This window comes from Dama dama, chromosome 19 (assembly GCF_033118175.1).
Source record: "Dama dama isolate Ldn47 chromosome 19, ASM3311817v1, whole genome shotgun sequence".
Taxonomy (NCBI): domain Eukaryota; kingdom Metazoa; phylum Chordata; class Mammalia; order Artiodactyla; family Cervidae; genus Dama; species Dama dama.
The window spans coordinates 90,671,941-90,693,334 of NC_083699.1; the positions used below are offsets into that span (position 1 = coordinate 90,671,941).

Consider the following 21,394-nt stretch of genomic DNA (forward strand, 5'->3'; position numbering starts at 1 on the left):
GACAGTGAAGAATCTGCCTACCATGCAGGAGACCAGGGTTTGATCCCTGGGTTGCGAAGATCCCTTGAAGAAGGAAATGGCACCCTCTCCAGTATTCTTGCCTGGAGAATCCCATGGACAGAGAAGCCTGGTGAGCTGCAGTCCATGGGTTCCCAAAGAATTGTACACAGCTGAGTGACTAACACTTTCCCTTTAATTTATCATACTACATAATTAACTACTAAAATAAGAATCTTTTAGAAACAAAGTTTGAGTTCCTGATTTAAAACAGAAAATAAAGGAAAAAGTAAAATGTTTAAAATAGGCTGTGCTTGCTCCATTTTTTATCTTCCTGTTAAGCTTCTTTCACAATGAATATTGTGGTTAGGTAGAATTACATAACTTTGTTCTATGTTTTGATTGCATGTTGCAGATTTATAAATAATTTTGATAACAGTATATTGTACCTGAGACCCAATAAAATGACTTTTCCCCCCATTTTAAATATAAATTTGTATTCTCTATTCCGATAGTTAATGTAGGTTGCTTTATTATAGAGCATGACATGATGATCTTATTTTTCACGTTTTGAAATACCCAGTTGCTGTTTCTTATGAAAGGATAATAAACGGACATCATTCTTTTTTGGGGAAAGAATATCTGCAGTCTTGTTTCTGAAGTATTTCAAATTCCGTCTTCAGTGAATCAGCTTGTAACTCAGCCGGCAGAGTAGAATACTGTTGATGTTAAAAGGTCTTTCTTTTTGTGATTTCTTATTTGCTTAGTTGTTGGAAAACGGAGTTGATCTAAGTGCCTGTTTTTTATTTCCTATTCCCATATGGCCCATTGTCTTCTAGAGGAAAACTGCTTCACAGTAAGCCCTGTTGCTTATTACTGGTAACAATTATTGGTACTGGTTAATTTCAAACCTACTGCACTAAGGGAAGAAGACAATTTTGCTTGACACTTGGAATTTAGTTCTAAAATCAATCTCTTAAATGCTTTCTTTCTCTGAATTTCCCCATTTAAATTTAACTTGCCTATGACCAACATAAAATTTGCATGAGTTGCGAAATCCAAGGCAAAATATCAAAAACGATGCTATAAAACCATTCAGCAGCTTAGTTGCCAACACAGTGTTTTTAAAGTTAAAACTAGCAATCGAAATCACAAATGTTATTTAGGAAAGGTTAAATTGCCATTTCGGACATTTACCCTGGCTTCTCCTCATTTTTATAAACTACATAGTAAATAAAATTGGTAGCTAATCTTTTTTAAAGCTATATGTGTCTTTAAGGAAACACTAAATAGGAAAGCTATTAATAAAAATTGCTAAAAATTTACTCACTGTGTTTCTTTAGGATTTTTTTTTTTAATTCATCCTAATGGAAACACATTGTATTTTGCTTCATGTTGCTAAGTAAGTTTAGTATATTTGAGAAGGCACAGGTTTTGGAACCACTGAAGCACAGCTTCAAATTTCAGCTTTGCTATTTACTAGGCCTACAATTGATAACACAGAAAATATACTACAACTCTTTGATTTTCACATTTGTGCTTTGGTGATCGTAATGCCTACCTCAGAGGGATTATATTTCCTCATTTGACTCCAACATGTGAAGCTTTATGCATAATACTTAGCATGTACTGGGTACTCAATCAAATATTAATTCTCTTCTTCTTCATTTCCTTCATTGTTCCTTTAATGTTTGAAACTTTCTTTATCATTTTATCAGATATGCAGAAAATATCCACCAGTTGCCAGTTAAATTATTGAAAAAGACCAGCCTGAATAAATTACAAGCTATATTTTGAAGGAAAAGGAAATTGCTACCAGGATTTACTGGTAATACAAATTGCTTCTTTCATTTTCTGCTTGTGAAACTAATTAAATCCAATATTTTGCATATCTCAGAGTAAGCTGGGAACTCTCTCATCATCCATTTCTCTGGTGACATTCCTTACACCCCCTTCGGTGAGTCCGTTTGGGACCCATTAAAGTCTGACAAGTAGCATGACTGACACGGCAGACACACAGATCACAAACATAGTGGAAGTGGAACAGAAGATGAAAACATCTAACATGAAGGCCCTCAGTCTCCCAGATGAGCAAAATAGCAATTAGAATAATAGTTTCAAAAAACTTATCTTTTTTCCATTCCCTGATTATAAATAATGATGTTTTCTTAGAACGCCTGGAGGTTTGGAGTGCTGGAGTCCAGTCATCATTACATTTTAGCAAGCAGCAGTATCACCTGGAGGACATCTTATAAAGATGGCCTCTAGCTTCTGATTCAGTAGGTCTGGGCTGGGGTCTGAGAATTCATATTTCTAACAGCTTCCTAGGTCAAGTTGCTACCCCTGTGCTGTGGGGTATAGAGAAGTCGTCCCCATTTCTTAAGCAAGAGACTGATTTTTCTGCCTGAGATTTTTCACTGAATTTAGAAAACTTTTTTTTTTTTCTTTTCAGTACTTTCTATGTGTCTAGTACTGAGATACTGGTACTGGTATGTGTCTCATGTGTCTTACACTTTCAGACCATGGATTTTTGCTTAACTAAGGGTCTCTACTGCACAATTGCACTGGTACTGGTATGTGCCTCATGTGTCTTACACTTTCAGACCATGGATTTTTGCTTAACTAAGGGTCTCTACTGCACAATTGCACTCATCTCACACGCTAGTAAAGTAATGCTCAAAATTCTCCAAGCCAGGCTTCAGCAATACATGAACCATGAACTTTCAGATGTTCAAGCTGGTTTTAGAAAAGGCAGAGGAACCAGAGATCAAATTGCAAATACCCGCTGGAACATCATAGATGTTCCAGAAAAACATCTATTTCTGCTTTATTGACTATGCCAAGCCTTTGACTTTGTCAAAGTCAAGTACTGTCTCTCCCTAAAGAGGAGAAGACTCTTGAGAGTCCCTTGGACTTCAAGGAGATCCAACCAGTCCATCCTAAAGGAGATCAGTCCTGGGTGTTCATTGGAAGGACTGAAGCTGAAGCTGAAACTCCAGTACTTTGGCCACCTGATGCGAAGAGTCGACTCACTGGAAAAGACTCTGATGCTGGGAGGGATGAGGGCAGGAGGAGAAGGGGACGACAGAGGATGAGATGGCTGGATGGCATCACCGACTCGATTGACATGAGTTTGAGTAAACTCCGGGAGTTTGTGATGGACAGGAAGGCCTGGCGTGCTGCGATTCGTGGGGTCGTAAAGAGTCGGACACGACTGAGCAACTGAACTGAACTGAAGTCCATGTTCATGAATAGAAGAATCAATATCATTAAGGTGTCAGTTATTCCCAACTTGAGGTACAGACTCAATGCAATCTCAATTAAAATCCCAGTAAGTTACCTTGTGGATATCTCAAACTGATTCTAAAGTTTACATGGAAAGGCAAAAGACCCAGAATAGTCAACACAATATTAAAGAAGAAAGCTTAGAGAACTGGAGAACCATCAGTTCTCCAGCGTGAAGCTTGGAGAACCACCCAAAACACGTATAATATAAAGACAGGGACTTGACATTTCTTATCTGGTAGTGAGAGAAACGATATCTTTCACAGAGAGGTTTTAATCTTAATGAAATCCAGCATTAAAGCCCAATTTCTTCTTTCATGGATCACGCTTTTTTGTGTTGTATCTAAAAAGTCATTACCACACTGAAGATCAGTTAGATTTTTCTTTTATTTTTATTCTAGGAGTTTTAAGGTGTACATTTAGGTCTATGATCCATTTTGAGTTAACTTAGTGATAGGTGCAAAGTCTGTGTCTGAATTCTTTTTTTTTTTCCCTCATGTGAATATCTAGTTGTTCCAATCTCATTTGTTGAAAAGACTTCTCCCTTAAATTGTCTTTGCACCTTTGTTAAAGTTTAGTTGAATATATTTGTGTAAGTCTTTTTCTGGGCTCTCTGTTCCATTCCATTGACCGATTTTCTTATTTTTGTTGATACCACACTGTTTTGATTACTGGGGATTATAAAGGAATGTCAAGTCTCTTTATATATTATTTGTGTCTACCTTTATATCATACGTGTTTATCTATTGCTTCTTTTTAAACAAATGGTTATTCAGCACATGTTCTGTACATTTCATTAATGTTTCTCTGCAGACATTGTATATTCGTACATAGCTTTCTCACTCCCCATTTTACATCTGTGTAATGTTCCTTTACATGTATTGAACATAATTTATTTAACTAGATCTTACTGAAGGATTTACACTGTTGCCAGTATTCTGCTATACACACAATATTGCAAAGATTAAGTGTTATTTCCTAAATTTACAAGCATATCAGTAGAATACATTCCTAAAAAGGGATGGGTTGCTCAAAGGAAATGTGAATGTTAAATTAATAAATAGCACGAAACTGCTTCCCATAAAAGGTTATGCTCTCACTAGCAGTATAAGATAGCAAATGATCCTACACCCTTGACAAGAGTGTTTTATCAAATTTCTGACACTCTCCAATCTTACAGAGTGAAAAATGGTACTCAGTGTAATTTTAAATTATGTATGGTTTATGAATTAGGTATAGTGCCTTTTCATGTGTTAAGAGCCCTTGATATTTTTCTGTGAACAGTTTATTCATAAATTTTGCTCATTTTCTGAAAATTGGATTCCTGTTCCTTTTGTCACAATGCATATTTCTCTTTGTTCCTTTAACAGCTTGATGCTATTAGTATATTTATTTGGTATAGTACATCTTTGCCATATTTTATTTTCAATCTTCCTTAGAATTAAGGACTTTGAATATATTTTTAGTTCCAAAACAACTTTCTCTGTGCTGGTGACTATACCCTCAATTCTCCATTCCCGTTTCTTGCTTTCTCTTACCTTTTCCACTAGTTTGGGCTCCATAGAAGGATTCTGATTATCCCGTGACAGACTAGAGATCTCTTCAAGAAAACGAGAGATACTAGGGGAACATTTCATGCAAAGATAGGCTCAATAAAGGACAGAAATGGCATGGACCTAACAGAATCAGAAGATATTGAAAAGAGGTGGCAAGAATACACAGAAGAACTGTACAAAAAATATCTTCATGACCCAGATGATCACGATGATGTGATCATTTACCTAGAGCCAGACATCCTGGAGTGCAAAGTCAAGTGGGCCTTAGGAAGCATCACTACAAACAAAGCTAGTGGAGGTGATGGAATTCCAGTTGAGCTATTCCAAATCCTAAAAGATGATGCTGTGAAAGTGCTGCACTCAATATGTCAGCAAATCTGGAAAACTCAGCAGTGGCCACAGGACTGGAAAAGGTCAGTTTTCATTCCAATCCCAAAGAAAGGCAATGCCAAAGAATGCTCAAACTACCACACTTGATTCTTTGGGCCCCATTAATTCAGTTGTGACCAAAGCATGCAGAAGGATTTTGGTAGAAGGAAATGCCAAAGAATGCTCAAACTACCGCCCAAGTACATTCACCTCACACACTAGCACAGTAATGCTCAAATCCTCCAAGCCAGGCTTCAACAGTATGTGAACCGTGAACTTCCAGAGGAACCAGAGATCAAATTGTCAACATCTGCTGGATCATAGAAAAAGCAAGAGAGATCCAGAAACACATCTACTTCTGCTTTATTGACTACACCAAAGCCTTTGACTGTGTGGATCAAAACAAACTGTGGAAAATTCTGAAAGAGATAGGAATACCAGACCACCTGACCTGCCTCCTGAGAAATATGTATGCAGGACAAGAAGCAACAGTTAGAACTGGACATGGAACAGACTGGTTCCAAATCGGGAAAAGAGCACATCAAGGCTGTATATTGTCAACCTGCTTATTTAACTTATATGCAGAGTACATCATGAGAAATGCTGGACTGGATGAAGCACAAACTGGAATCAAGACTGAATATCAATAACCTCAGATATGCAGATGACACCACCCTTATGGCAGAAAGCAAAGAAGAACTAAAGAGCCTCTTGATAAAAGTGAAAGAGGAGAGTGAAAAAGTTGGCTTAAAATTCAACACTCAGAAAACTAAGATCATGGCAACTGGTCCCATCACTTCATGGAAAATAGATGTGGAAACAATGGAAATGGTGACCAATTTTATTTTCTTGGGCTCCAAAATCACTGCAGATGGTGACTGCAGCCATGAAATTAAAAGATACTTGCTCCTTGGAAGAAAAGTTACGATGAACCTAGAGAGCATATTAAAAAGCAGAGACATTACTTTGCTGACAAAGGTCCATCTAGTCAAAGTTATGGTTTTTCCAGTACTCATGTATGGATGCGAGAGATGGACTATAAAGAAAACTGAGCACCAAAGAATAGATGCTTTTGAACTGTGGTGTTGGAGAAGACTCTTGAGAGTCCCTTGGACTGCAAGGAGATCCAACCAGTCAATCCTAAAGGAAATCAGTCCTGAATATTCATTGGAAGGACTGATGCTGAAGCTGAACCTCCAATACTCTGGCTACCTGATGCGAAGAACTGACTCACTAGAAAAGACCCTGATGCTGGGAAAGATCAAAGGTGGGAGGAGAAGGGGACAACAGAGGATGAGATGGTTGGATGGCATCACCGGCTCAATGGACGTGAGTTTGAGTAAACTCCAGGAACTGGTGATGGACAGGGAAGCCTGGCGTGCTGCATGTGACCCCATGGATTACGAAGAGTTGGACATGACTGAGCGACTGAACTGAACTGATCCCTTCCTTTGAGCTGCTGTGTTCCTTTTAATAGGTTGACATTTCGTTTAGATGGAAGCCACCATCTCTTGGATGGTATGGAACTGGCTGTCAGTAAGAGACACGCATATTTTAAATTTGATGTGTAAGCAAAGAAGGAGCTGGCAAGGGGGCACTGCTCTGCAAAGGACATAAAGGAACAAGAGGAGGATATGGGGCAGATCTCATCTATCTGCAAGTCAGCCCACAGCAGCTGCTGATCCGGCAGCTGCTGGAGGACGGCATATAGCTTATGCGCAAATATGGCCTCTTTCCCTTGTTAGAACCACTTCCAATAGCCCAAGAAACACCATGTGCCTCCCAGATAAGGGAGGAATCCCTGATCTTCCACAAAGGTGCCACTGGGCTTTCAAACATCATAGATAATGAAGCCCTGAGTTACAGTATCTTTTTCTCTCATTTTAAAAAATAACACAACTGCTTTTAAATCATCTGTTATTTGCATGGTTATGACAGAATACAATGATCTTCAGGCTTGTTCTTAACCAAAGAAGTAACTTTCAGACCTCCAACTCTTAGATAGATGCCCCAAGACAAAAAGCTCAGAAACCTTCCTCACTGAATACCTTAATGCTTTGCTTCAAAAAACACTGAAGGTTTCAGTGTTCAAAAAACACTGCTCGAAGGTTAGATAAATTAATATTTGCATTAAAAGTCTGGGAATATTACAAAACAAGCTCCTGCAGTTTATTATTTACTGAGTATACAAAGAGGAAGGGTGGGGAGGGATAAACTAGGATCTGGGATTAGCAGATAGAAACTACTATATACAAAATAAACAACAAGGTCCTACTGTATAGCATGGAGAACTATATTCAATATTTTATAATAACCTATACAACACCTTGTAAGAACCTATAAGGGAAAAAGAACATATTAAAAATAATGTATGTATAACTGAATCACTTGGATGTATACCAGAAACTAACACTGTATTTTAAATTAATTATATTTCAGTAAAAAATAATTTTAAAAATTTACTGGGTATGTATAATTGTACTAGATGCTAAGCTAGACTCTAAAGACAAAAATATGAACTCTGAGCTTAAAGAGCTCAGTCTATTAAAAGAAAAGGAGAATCATATAAAGAAATACAATATTACGTGATAAGGACAAGAATAAAATATGTGCAAGGTCCAAAGGTTAACACAAAGGAGGCACAGTGACAAGAAGGTACAGAGGAATTCACAATCAGATAGACTTTAAACAGTAAATAGGATTTTGCCCAGGGGCCAGAGGGATTACAGGTCAAAGGAAAGACATAAACCAAGTTCCAATTTGGGATAGCCACTTTGAAAAATCTATCCTAGAGAAACAATGATGACTAATAAAACCTCTCTGACTTCATGGAAGTAGGTGGGGACCAATAAATAAATCAGTAATTAATGTTCAGTGTGATAAATACTGCAATAGGGGTGAGTAGAGAGTATTAGAGGTTTAAGGGCCAAGTGGAAATAAGATCTAAATTTAGATGCTAGGAGTGAACAGAAATTAGCCAGATGGGGATGTCCCTGGTGGTCCAGTGGCTGAGAATCCACCTGCCAATGCAGGGGACAAAGGTTCAATCCCTGGTTTGGGAAGGTTCCCACATGCCAAAGAGCAACTAAGCCTGTGCGCCACAGCTACTGAGCCCACGAGCTCTAAGAGCCCATGAGTTGCAACAAGAGAAGCCACCGCAATGAGAAGCCTGCACACCACAACCAAGAGTGGCCCCCACTTGCCACAAGTAGAGAAAATCCCGCTTGCAGCAACAAGGGCCCAGTGCAGTCAAAAATAAATAAATACTGAAAAAAAAACACAAAAGAAATGAGCCGGATGAAACATGTATCTACCAAGAGGGAAGTGTAGGATGGTGTCAGAGAGGAATAATATCATAGGTACAGAGAAGAGCATACGGCAAGACAAAGAGCCAGGGATGGTGGGATAAGGGAGGAAAGGAGAAGGGATGGCAGAGCAGGGAGACAGGGATGGTCAGAAGGCAGTTCAGTGTGACAAGAGGCATAAAGGTCTGAGATAAGGCTGAAGAGGAAAGCAAGAATTGTAACGGGAAGGATCTTTTAAACTGGAGTCTGGGCATTATCTTAAGGGCAATAAGGAACAAAAAATGTATCTAACTTGGGAAGACTTGTTCAGATTTGTGTTTGAGAAAAAATAAGTAACTATAATACAATGAATGAAACAGAAAAGAAACATAGAATCTTGAAGTAAATAAAATAGCTACAGTAGTCCAGGAAATAGCTTATGGCTTCTCTGGTGGCTCAGAGGGTAAAGCGTCTGTCTGCAATGCTGGAGACCCAGGTCCGATCCCTGGGTCGGGAAGATCCCCTGGAGAAGGAAATGGCAACCCACTCCAGTACTCTTGCTTGGAAAATCCCATGGACAGAAGAGCCTGGCAGGCTACAGTCCATGGAGTCACAAAGAGTCAGATACAACTGAGCAACTTTACAAGTCTGAACTAAGATAATAGCAACAAAATAAAGAAAATGGGTGGGAAGAACTGAGATACTTGGGTAGAATCAACAAATCTTGCAAGGGATCTGATGTCATAGAGAGAGAGGAAAAAAAGGAGGCAAAGATGAAACTTCTGATTTGGGCAAAGGGTAGAAGGCTGTACTGTCAAGTAAAATAAAGAAAAGGGGAAAATGGGTTTTGAGGAGATGAAATAATCACTTTAATTACAGACAGAGTCTGAGATGTGTATAAGTTATTCAACTGAAGGTGTCCAACAAGCAGCTGAATATACAAAAACTCAAGACAAAGGTCTGGGCCAGAGATACAGATTTGAGAGTCAACCATATACAAAGTAAATGAAAACTAAAGCAATGAGAATAGATGAAATTGCCTAGGGAAAACGTACAAGGTGAAGAAAACAAAAAACCCAAGACAAAAACCCCACGGAACACTAACATTTAGAAGACAAACAGAAAAGCTAGGAGAGCAGACTGAAGGGAATGGCCAAAAAGAAAGATGAAAAAGGGGTAAGAACATAATGAATGCTTACTGTGTGTTAGGTACTGAACCAAGTGATGCATGCACCTTACCTCCTCTAATCCTTACAGGTGCTATGAGCAACTTACCATCATGACCTGCATCATTACAGGTATTTTGGGTTAGAGAGATCATTTTGCTCAGGTTTACATTTTGTTGGGTATAAGAAATGCAAGGGCTTCCCAGATAGCTCAGTGGTTCAGAATCTACCTGCCAATGCAGAAGACATGGGTTCGATCCTTGGGTCAAAAAGATGCCCTGGTTAAAGAGCTGACAACCCACTCTAGTATTCCTGCCTGGGAAATCCCATGGACAGACAAGCCTGGCGGGCTACAGTCCAGGGAGCCTCAAGAGTCAGACATGACTGAGCAACTGAAAACAACAAACAAAAATAAGAAACGCAACCAGGATTACACCCTCAACCCCCAGAACCCTTGTTCTTAGCTGCTACACTGTACTGCTTCCTATGAAGACTTAAAAAGTATGGTATCACAAACACAAAGAAAAGCAGTGATTCAAAAAGAAAGACATCATCCCAGGAACAACCGTTCACTCAGCACCAAGATCCTGATGTTCTAACAACATTTTCTATTAAAAGGAGTCAGGACTCTGGGGAAATGGTTGATCTGAGGAATGGGCAGGAAAATATGTCAAAGGGACACAGAAAAGCAACTGAATACTTCCAATGGCCATAGGTTTAATAATTTGAGCAAAAACCCAACAAACAAAAATATTGGGTTGGCCAAAAAGTTCATTTGGATTTTTCTGTAAGATGTTATGGAGAAACCTGAACGAACTTTTGGCCAATCCAACAGTACTGGACTATGAACTGGCTGCTGCTGCTAAGTCGTTTCAGTCGTGTCTGACTCTGTGCGACCCACAGACGGCAGCCCACCAAGCCCCGCAGTCCCTGGGATTCTCCAGGCAAGGACACTGGAGTGGGTTGCCATTGCCTTCTCCTGGAGTATAAACTAAATACCTGTAAGTCCATATTGGTATAAACAAACAAACAAATGAATAAGGGAGAAAAGACAAATCTAGGGTGGAAGAAATCCAAATAAATTATGTAGATTCTCACAACTCAAAGAAGTGGAGCAAACTCTCCACTCCTCAAGTGTGACTCCACATAGTGACTTCTTTCAAAGACTATGGTATGCAGAAAGGGGGAAGGAGAAGAGTGACTTTACAGCAGAGAAACACGACAGACACTATGTCAGCCAAGTAAGTGATCAAGGTTCACACCAATAATGGTAAGTCATGTTGATGCCCTTGATTATGTTGTAATGAAAATGGACTTTTATCTCTGCAGTCTTTCTCTCAAAAACCTATAACCCCAATCTAAGTGTGAGAAAATTCCCTACCGAGGAACATTCTACAAAATCTCTAACCAGTACACCTCAAAACTGTCAAGTTATCAAACACATGGAAAGTCGAAGACACTGTCACAGCCAAAGAGGTAAAGGATACATGTTCATGAAATGTAACATGGTATCCTGAATGCTCTCCTGGAACAGAAAAGGCACAAGCTACAAACTAATGAAATCTGAATAAAGGATGGACTTCCATTCATTATAATGTATCAATATTGGCTCATTAATTGCAAAATCTATACTAGATTAATGTAGGATATTAACAGTAGGGAAACTGAGTGATGGGTTTATGAGAACTCTATGCACTCTTTTTGTAATCTCTCTGTAAATCTAAAACTGTGGTAAAATTAAAAGGTTATTTTTTAGGGGCTTCCCCAGTGGCTAAGACTCTGTGCTCCCAATATAGTGGGCCTGGTTTCAATCCCTGGTCAGTGAACTAGGTCCCACATAGTGCAACTGAGGATCTCACATACCACTACTAAAAAAGGTCCTACATGCCACAACTAATACCCAGCACAGCCAAATAAATAAATAACAATTATATATATATATAGCTATTTTTAAAAAGAGGAGACACATTAACTGTGTCAAAAACTGATAACAACAACAAAAAAGACAAAACCAAGGGCAGTTTCAAAGAACTAATGGAGTCAAAAGCCAGATGACATCAGGCAGAAAAGTGAGTAAAAGCTGAGAATGGGACTATAAGTATACACAGCTTCTTCCAAGAAGTTTGATAAAGATGGGGAGAATAAATCAGAGCCAGAAGTAGAGATTAAGCTGAAGATAGTGTTTTTTGTTTTTAACCACAGCATAATTCACATACACTAAAATTCATCTTTTAAAGTGTACAATTCAGGGGAGGGGGCGGTGGAAAAAAAAAATAAATAAAGTGTACAATTCAGTGGTTTCCAGTATACACACAAGGCTGTCTAACTACAACCACTATCTCCAGAGCATTTTCAATACTTCAAAAAGAAATGATAAAATTATCCCACTACTAGGCACATACCCTGAGAAAATTGTAATTCAAAAGGACATATGTACTCCAATGTTCATTGCAACACTGTTTAAAATAATTAGGTCATGGAAGCAACCTAGATACCCACTGACAGATACATGGATAACAAAGTAGAGTTGTATGTACACACACACAAACAGTGGAATATTACTCAGCTATTAGAAGGAACAAATCTGAGTCAGTTCCAGCAAGGCAGATGAAACTAGAGCTTATTATATAGAGTGAAATAACTCACAAAGAGAAAAACAAATATGGTATATTAACATATATATATATATGGAATCCAGAAAAATAACATCAATAGACCTATTTACTCGCAGGAAAAGAGAAACAGACAAAGAACAGACTTGTGGACACAACAGAGGAAGGAGAGAGTGGGATGAATTGATAGAGTAGCACTGAAACATTTACATTACCATATGTGAAACAGTTAGCTAGTGGGAAGTTTCTGTATAATACAGGGAGCTCAGTTTGGTGGTCTGTGACAACCTAGAGGGGTGGGATAGGGTGGAGGGTTGGAGGGCGGTTCAAGAGGGAGGGGACATACGTATACTTATGGCTGATTCATTCTGTTGTATGTCAGAAACCAACATAACACTGTAAAGCAATTATCCTCCAATTAAAACAAAATTTTTAAGTAATTACTTAAATAAGTTGAATATGTTCATAAATAAGAAGATACAACACTATTATGATGTCAATAAAACCAAAATGATCCAGAGATTCAATACAATTTTTATAAAAAAAAAAAAACCTAAAAAAAAAAAGCCTTTTTCACAGAAATGGAAAATGTAAACTTCAAATTCATGGGGAATTGCAAGAGTTCCTACATAGCCAAAACAATCTCAGAGGAGGAGGACTCACACTTTTCGAATTTGAACTTACTACAAAACTACAGTAATTATAACATCATGGTACTGACATATGGACAGACATATAGACCAATGGAATAGAATAAAAAGCCCAGAAATAAATCCTCACATATATGGCCAGTTGATTTTTGACAAGGGTGTTAATAAGATCATTCAGTGGTCAAACAACAGTCTTTTCAACAAATGCTATTGGGAAAACTGGGTATCAGTTTGAGTTTATATCATATACAAAAATTAACTCAAAATGGATCAAAGACCTAAACCTAAGAGCTAAAATTATAAAATTCATAGAAGAAAACACTGGGGAAAATCTTCGTGACACTGATTTGGCAATCATTTAATAGAAATGACAAAAAGCAGAGGCAACAACAACAAAAAATAGATTAATTAGACTTCATCAAATCAAAGAACTTTTGGACATCAAAGGATACTATCAAGAAAGCAAAAAGATAACCTAATGAATGGGAGAAAATATCTGCAAATCATTTCTCTCATAAGGAATTAATATCCAGAATGTATAAAAAAATTCCTAGAACTCAACAACAAAACATAAATAATCCAGTTAAAAAATGGGCAAGTGTCTTCTTGAATAGAGATTCCTACAAAGATACATGAATAGCAACTAAGCACATGAAAAAATGCTCAATGTCACTAGTCATTAGGGAAATGCAAATCAAAACCACAGTGAGATATCACTTTACATACACGGTTGCCTCTGATAAAAAAATATATGTTTGCAAGGATGTGAAGAAACTGGAACCCTTGTACACTGTTGATGGAAAGGTAAAATGGCATAGCTTCTATGAAAACTGAAATGCCAATTCCTCAAAAAAATGAAAAATAACAGAATTAACACATGACCCAGTAACTTTGCTTCTATGAATATATCCAAAAGACCCAAATGCAGGGTCTCAAAAAGATATTTCTACCCTCATGTTTATAGCAGCATCGTTAACAACAGCTAAAATACAGAAGCAACCAACAGGTCCATCGATAGGTGAGCAGAGAAGCAAAATGTGGTACACAGTTACAGCAGAATAGTACTCAGCCTTAAAAAGGAAGGAAATCCCTTGAGGCCACTAAGCAAAGTATGCCAGTCACAAAAACACAAATATGGTGTAACTCTTCTTATACGAGCTACGCAGAGTAGTGAAAATCATAGATACAGGAAGGAGGGTGGTTCTTGCCAAAGGCTCAGAGGAGGAAGAAATAGGGAGTAGTTGTTTAATGGGTGCAGAACTGGAGTTTCGCAAGATGAATAATTACAGATATGAATGGTGATAATGGTGGCATAACATGAATGTACTTAAACACCACCAAATCATACACTTAAAAATGGCTGAGGTGTTTTTATTTTATGTTTTGTGTATCTTATCACAATTTAGAAAACTGAGGAAAAAATGAGAAGCATTCAAGGCTTCAAGTACCTCTTTCACTGTCTGCTGCTGCTGCTAAGTCGCTTCAGTTGTGTCCGACTCTGTGCGACCCCAGAGACGGCAGCCCACCAGGCTCCCCCATCCCTGGGATTCTTCAGGCAAGAACACTGGAGTGGGTTGCCATTTCCTTCCCCAGCGCATGAAAGTGAAAAGTGAAGGTGAAGTCGCTCAGTCGTGTCCAACTCCTAGCGACCCCATGGACTGCAGCCCACCAGGCTCCTCCGTCCATGGGATTTTCCAGGCAAGAGGACTGGAGTGGGGTGCCTTCGCCTTCTCTGTCACTGTTTGCTAATACATCTAAATTCTTAGAATACTTTTAGAGACCATTACAACTATCAAGCTGGACATTTTTATACTGAAATAGATTTCTTTAGCCTTCTGTCCACCTTAGACAAAGCCTTTGAGAAAGCTGATGTTTCTCTCCTAGCTATCTGCACTGTAACAGCAGACACTTTGTTTCCACCACTGCATACGTACAATGGAAAAAATTCAAACATATGCAAAGGAAGAGAGAAAAGAATAATGAAACCTCATATAGCTATCACCCAGCTTAAACAATTAACCAACTCATATCCAGCCACTCACTTCGCTCTTTTTTTCCCAGTGGATTATCTTGAAGCCAATCCCAAACATCGTATCAATTCAACCATAGAGATTTCAGTATTTCTACTTACTAAAAGATATTGTTTAAAGATACTGACAGTTTCCTGCACAAGTTCTTGTACTGGTGGGTCAGATTTCGGATATACACATTCCTCCAGTAAACCATGTATTAGAAAAAGGAATTACATATATTCATTCATTCTACTGTATTCTTTACAAGTTAAATCACTGAAAGTAGGGTCTCTCAAACACACACACACACCCCCTCTCCTGTTCTATCTCTCAGAGGTAACTGAGTTTTAAAGGATAAAAGTCATTTGGTCTATGATAACACAGTAATATTATATTATTATACACAAAGTAATTCTTCATGTAGCTGCGTATTTTATAAAACAAATGCAGTAAAACTAGCCTGATGCAGAAAATTTTTATTCAACTGTCCTTACCTTTGGTTGGACTGAGATTCTGATCTATAAATCCTCTTAGTTCTGCATTTGTGGAATTCAAACCAACCTGAATAAAATAGTTTAAAAAATTATAAATAAGATTTTAAATAATATGTGATCACTTAATAAGCCATTATTAATAACTTCCTACCAGAAGTCCATATCAAATATTATACATAGTCACATAAAGATGAGCTAATTATATCAGATATAAGAACAGGGTTAAAATGCTGCCATACTGCTTGAAATGGGAAAAATATTGCATTGTCCACATTAAGATAAAAGTTAATGAAATAGTGTTACTTGTGAGCAGAAGTGAGATCTACACATTTTACTGATGGCTTTTTTTCTTAAGCAAGTAATGTAGCAGTTGTGAAGCTGCCAAAACATATACCAAAATTCCACCCTCACTGCTGCCCACCAACATGCCTCTCCTTTTTAAGCTCTTCTACAAAAAGAAAAGAAAGGTGAAACTCTTGTTGGTGCTCTACTGTAAACAGAAAGCAAAGAAGGCAAAGGCAGCCTTTAATACATTCCATGCTTAATACAATGGAATTGTTTAATCCAAGTATTACGATAACTTCAAAAGCATCAGTTTATATCTTTTTGTTATCATACAAAAGTAACGGCAAAAACCTCAACTAAAACCACACATTCACAGTCCAGAGTTCACAGTTACTGGATTACTGTTACGTTTAAACACCTGCTCTTACTGCTCAACTTCTGCAGAGTGAAGTAGCAAATGAATTCGGAAACTTTTAAGCAGCTGTACATCTGTGCCTTTGTAACCAACAGATTATACTCTAAAAAGATAAAGGTCAATTCTAGATCAACAGTGTGTGTCATCTGGGTCTCATGGATGGAGAGGAGGTGTTTGTATTTAGAGCTTAGATAAATACTACTAAAATGTTTAAGTTCAAACTTCAAAAATATATTAATTTCTGTTTTCATAAACACAGTTTAAAGATGCAAAGAAAAAGTAGATCATTTGAGAGTAGGAAAAGTTGGCGAGGAAAGGCATTTTAAAATATTAGCTATTCTTTTCTTATTTTATGTATTTAAAAAAGACCTCTCTATATAATGTGTCACAGATCAAGAGAAGAAAAGTAAACTCATTTTACATAAAATTTTTCATCAAATAAGATCCTGGGAAAAGTTTTCTATCTGGATGTTCAAACAATGTGTTGCCTAGTATAAGCAGTCATTGTCTACTGAATAAAAAATGTCCAAAGCTTAAATGTTTGAGTCAAATGCTACTCCCTAAGAATAGCAGTGTAATTTCACTGATATTTAATGTTTCAGATAGATATAACTGAAAGAAAACAGGATTCAAAACGAGATAATCTGTGCTCAAAGTTTACCATTCATTCACAAGCAAGGTGTTCATGCAACATTGTCATGGGAATGACAATACATACACATACAACAAACTCAGGCAGCTCTTTAAACAAATTAAAAAATTATGTGAACATGTTCATTAATGCAAAGCAGTATTCAAGCCTGAGTTGTTAACTCAAAGGGCAACAGGTTTATTACTTTAACACTGACGTAGACAATTCATAAGAGAGACACAAATGACCAATGAGTATATAGATAATAATATATGTAACACCAGTTTGATCTAACTAGCAATCAGAGAAATGTAGCAAATTACATACCATTTTTTGCTGACTAGATTGACAAAGATTAAAAATAAAATAAAGGGGAACTGGCACCTTCATATACCAATGGTGAGTATACAATTGGTGGTCTTTCTGAGATTCAATTTAGTAATATGAATCAAAGGTCCCCTAAAAAGTACATGCCCTTTGGGCCAATAATTTTGTAAGATTTTTGTTTCACAGAAATAACGCAATGAATTGACAAAAATTAAAAAGTTAAAAAAGGGGAAAAAAAATGAAAATAATGGCCAATATTAGGAAACTGGTGTAAGGTCCATAGAACAGATAACAGTAAAAAGCCATTTAAAATGATGTTACAGAGTTATCAAGACAGGAGAAGATACTCATCATAGAGACTATGCTAAACAGTAAGTTACAAAACAATCTGGCCTCATTTTTATTTAAAAAAAAAAAAAAATATATATATATATATATGTAAGACTTCCCTGCTGGTCTGGTGGTTAAGACTCCACGCTTCCACTGCAGGGGACACAGGTTCAATCCCTGGTTGAGGAAGTTCTACATGTCACGTGGTACAGGCAAAAAAAATTGAAAAACTATATATAGATTTTGGTTCATATATATATATACACACACACACCAACACACACACATTTGTGTATATGATATCTAATCTCTAGTTTCTTTATCTGTATTTTCTAATTTTTTGTAATGAATATTATGGCTTACATATTTTTAAAAGATTCTTTGACAAGGCAAAAAAGTATCTTTCAAGTTCTGAATTGTACGCTAAGTGAACTTAGGAGAGAACACATCTGCATTTTTGGTCAAGAAGAGGATCAGTGGATACCTGGCTCGCTTGCTCACTGAGTTGTGTCCTATTCTTCTGCTACCCCATGAACTCCAGCCCACCAGGCTCCTCTCTCCATGGGATTTCCCAGGCAAGAATCCTGGAGTGGGTTCCCATGTCCTCCTCCAGAGGATCTTCCCAACCTAGAATCAAACCCGTGTCTCCTGCACTGGCAAGTGGATTCTTTTATCACTGAGCCACCGGGGAGGCCCCATCAGTGGATAATAGATACTACTTGATACTACTTTATTTTACCCCAGATACAAAGAATATATCGCCAGCTCTGTAGAACTTCCTTTTGCAAAGTGATCCACCCCACAATCCATGCAGTTCTGGTAGGACTGTTCATCTTAGAGCCTCCACTGTGCTGTGACGGCCTGGGTGGCCCCCCGACCCATGGTGAGGCAGCAAACCACGTATGGAACCCTACTTCCTTCTCTACAATGACTTGTCTAAGAATGTGGGCCGAGCAGGGTCAACAAAAGCTCCTCCATGGAATCTGAAACATAAAAGTTAAAAGAAAAAAAAACTTCCTCTCTTCTGAGATTGAGCATTAGGATGCCAGTGTAGGCTATTCTGCCACCAGATAGAGCCAAAAGATGGAAAAAGGAGACAGAGCTCGGACGCCCCTCATTTGATCCCCTGAAAGCAGCTTTATTTGAAGCCAGAGTACTCCAGACTTTTCAGTTGTGCCAATCAATAAATGCCACTCTCTCTTTGCCCTAAGCTATTTTGAAAAGGGTTTCTAACACCTGCAACCATAAAAGACCTAGAAAGGCACCAAGACCAAGACAAAAGTTTACTCTTCACAAGAAACTGTTCTCATAAGAGAAATGCAAAATGAGAAATAGAAAATAAGGATGTAAATATTTACACATACATTTTTTTTCACATACATTTATTAATGCTCCCATAAAACCATGGCAATCTCTTCCAGATCTAAGAGTCATTTTTCAGGGGCATATGATACGATTATCACTCCTTCCTTCTTGAAACACTTTCTTTACTTGGCTTCCACATCATCTGGGTAATGCTCTTTCCTTCCTTTCTATCCATTTCTTCTGTTCTTTGCTGCCTCTCCTTCTCCACAGTTGCTAGAGAATCCCTGTGTTCAGACCTTGGTCCTGATGGATTCTCTAGCCAAGCAAGAACTATATAATCACATGAAGTCCCCCCCCACCCCCCCACTTTAAAATAATCTAATATGAAATGACTGCAAAATTTCTATAACCAGCCCCAAGCTTTCCCTAGAGCTCCAGAGTCATTATTTATCATTATGTTAACTGGCTGGCCAATATCTCCACCTGGATGTTTTCAGGTCCCTCAACTTTAATATGTTCAAAACAATTTTTGAGTTTGCCACAAAATCCTGTACTTCCCCAAGAGATCCTCTTCTCATGAAACCGCAAAACCACATACCCAGTTACACAAGCCAAATGCTGAGAAATCTTTAACTTCTTCCCTGTCCCCATGTCCTAATTACTCAATAAGTCTTGCTGGCTGTTCCTTCTATACATCCTAGATTCAACCACTTTTCCCCATCTCCAGTATCATTACCCTAGCCGAGCTTACCATATTCTGCTGTCTGAACTACTGGGATAGGTACGAAATGAGTCCCGTGCATCTACTACGGCTTCTTCAGTCGATTCACCCAGTAGCCAGGATAAACTTAAAAATACTAAGTTAGGTCTTCAAATCATCCTCAAAAACTCCATTAGCTCCCCACTGACATTTAAAATATAACCACTCAGGACTTCCCTGGTGATCCAGTGGCTAAGAACCCACCTTCCAATGCAAGAGACACAGGTTCAATCCCTGGTCCCAGAACTAAGATCCCACATGCCATGGAGTAACAAAGCCTGTTCTCCACAGCTACTGAGCCCACAAGCCACACACAACAAAGACCCAAGCACAGTCAAACAATAAATAAATCAATTAAACTAAATAAAACACATACTGCTCATCCCCATTTTCGAGGCTCCCCATGATCTGGCACTTGCTCTCTGGCTTCACCTCCTACCACTTGTGTGGCTTAGTTACTCTGTTCCACCTTGTCAGCTGGTCATCTGCTGTTCTCTGATCAATCGCACTTTCTCCTGCCTCTACCTGGAATGCTCTTTCCCCAGATATTCACATGGCTGACTCCTTCCTCCTGGATTGAGACTAAAGAGCATCCGCCTGTCTAAATGTCGTTTCCTTAAAAAGGATGCTTCTGAATACCTTGCTGAAAGAGATCTCCACATTGCTATCGCTTTCTCTCCTCTTACTCTGTTTTATTGTTCTTCGTAACAGGTATCATGAACATTACATATTTATCACCTCCTCTCACTACACTATAAATCCCAAGAAGGTAGGAGTCTGGAGTAGTGTTGAACATATTTATTTGCTGCAGAAAGATGGGGAGCGGAGAGATGAGAATGAATTGTTCATGGTGTTGTAAACTGATATGATCCCTCTAGTGAGTAGCTCAACAAAATATATTAAAAGGCCATGAACATGTGCTTATCTATTTCAGATGGCTAGTGGGCTTTATCAGACACTCAGACTACTTCAGTTCTCTCCCCTGTGATTCCACCCAGGCTGAGGCCTGACCTCCCCAGGTCCCCAACTCCAGGGAATCAGGAGAGGGTCAGCTCATCAAACAGCCGTCTCCCCCAGTGATGCTGGAGCAGGAAGAGAAACGAACAGCATGCTCTTTGATGACGTCCAAATACACAAACAAAATAATGGGAGAATAGTTACCACTGGTTCAAATGCTTTTTTACTTTAAGGAAACAACTGTTAATACAGCAAACTGTACGTATGGCTACGAAGATTTAAAGGACCTCTTTAAGCCAAAATATGCTTGTTAGTTGAATGGTAGTCATCCTTTTTGCTCAGGATAACTTTCACATTCTCTTTTTCCTGGAGGAGAGAAAAACAAGAAAAATCCCAATACACAGACTAAAACTTTGCTTCTTCTTTCCCCCAAACAGCAACTAAACAAATAGATACAAGAGCCACAGATTAAGGCAGGTGACACCTGATAATTTATCCTAAAAAAAGTAATTATATGATAACAAAGCAAAGTCTGTATCTGCTTACAACTACTAGTGTGTGCTGAAAGCCAGATCAATAACTGGAAAGTATAAGTTAGTAACCAGAGTGGGTGTTCTTATTTTTTTGATGCTCTTCTTTACCTGTATAATGGATATTATCTAGAAATATCTGTCTGGCTCACAAGATCTTTTTCCACAATAACACTTGTCTCTCTGGTCATAACTAACCAAACTACCAGTGGGTATCAGACTAGAGCTGTGCCAGAGGTCCTCCCCAAGGAGTTTGAAGTTAGAGCTGAAATAAGCAGACAGGATCTGTCAGGATACCCGCCTCCCTTCCTTGGTACCTCTCTGTCTCTCTTTCTCTGAACAGGCTGGTACTCTAAATAGAACGAGATGCTGACTGACTGTGAACTCAGGAAGATGCTTTGCAGAGAGACACACAGTAATGAAGCTAAT

General features: G+C 38.3%; 1 protein-coding gene across 5 annotated transcripts in view; it reads right to left on the minus strand.

Annotated features, from left to right (window-relative positions):
• TFDP2 (transcription factor Dp-2) overlaps positions 1–21,394 on the minus strand; it is a 191,486-nt gene that overhangs the window by 120,814 nt on the left and 49,278 nt on the right. For all 5 annotated transcript variants that reach the window (XM_061167749.1, XM_061167746.1, XM_061167745.1 and 2 more), the window contains exon 3: positions 15,426–15,492. In XM_061167749.1, coding sequence (XP_061023732.1) covers positions 15,426–15,492 — 67 coding nt within the window. The remainder of the gene's footprint in view (positions 1–15,425; positions 15,493–21,394) is intronic.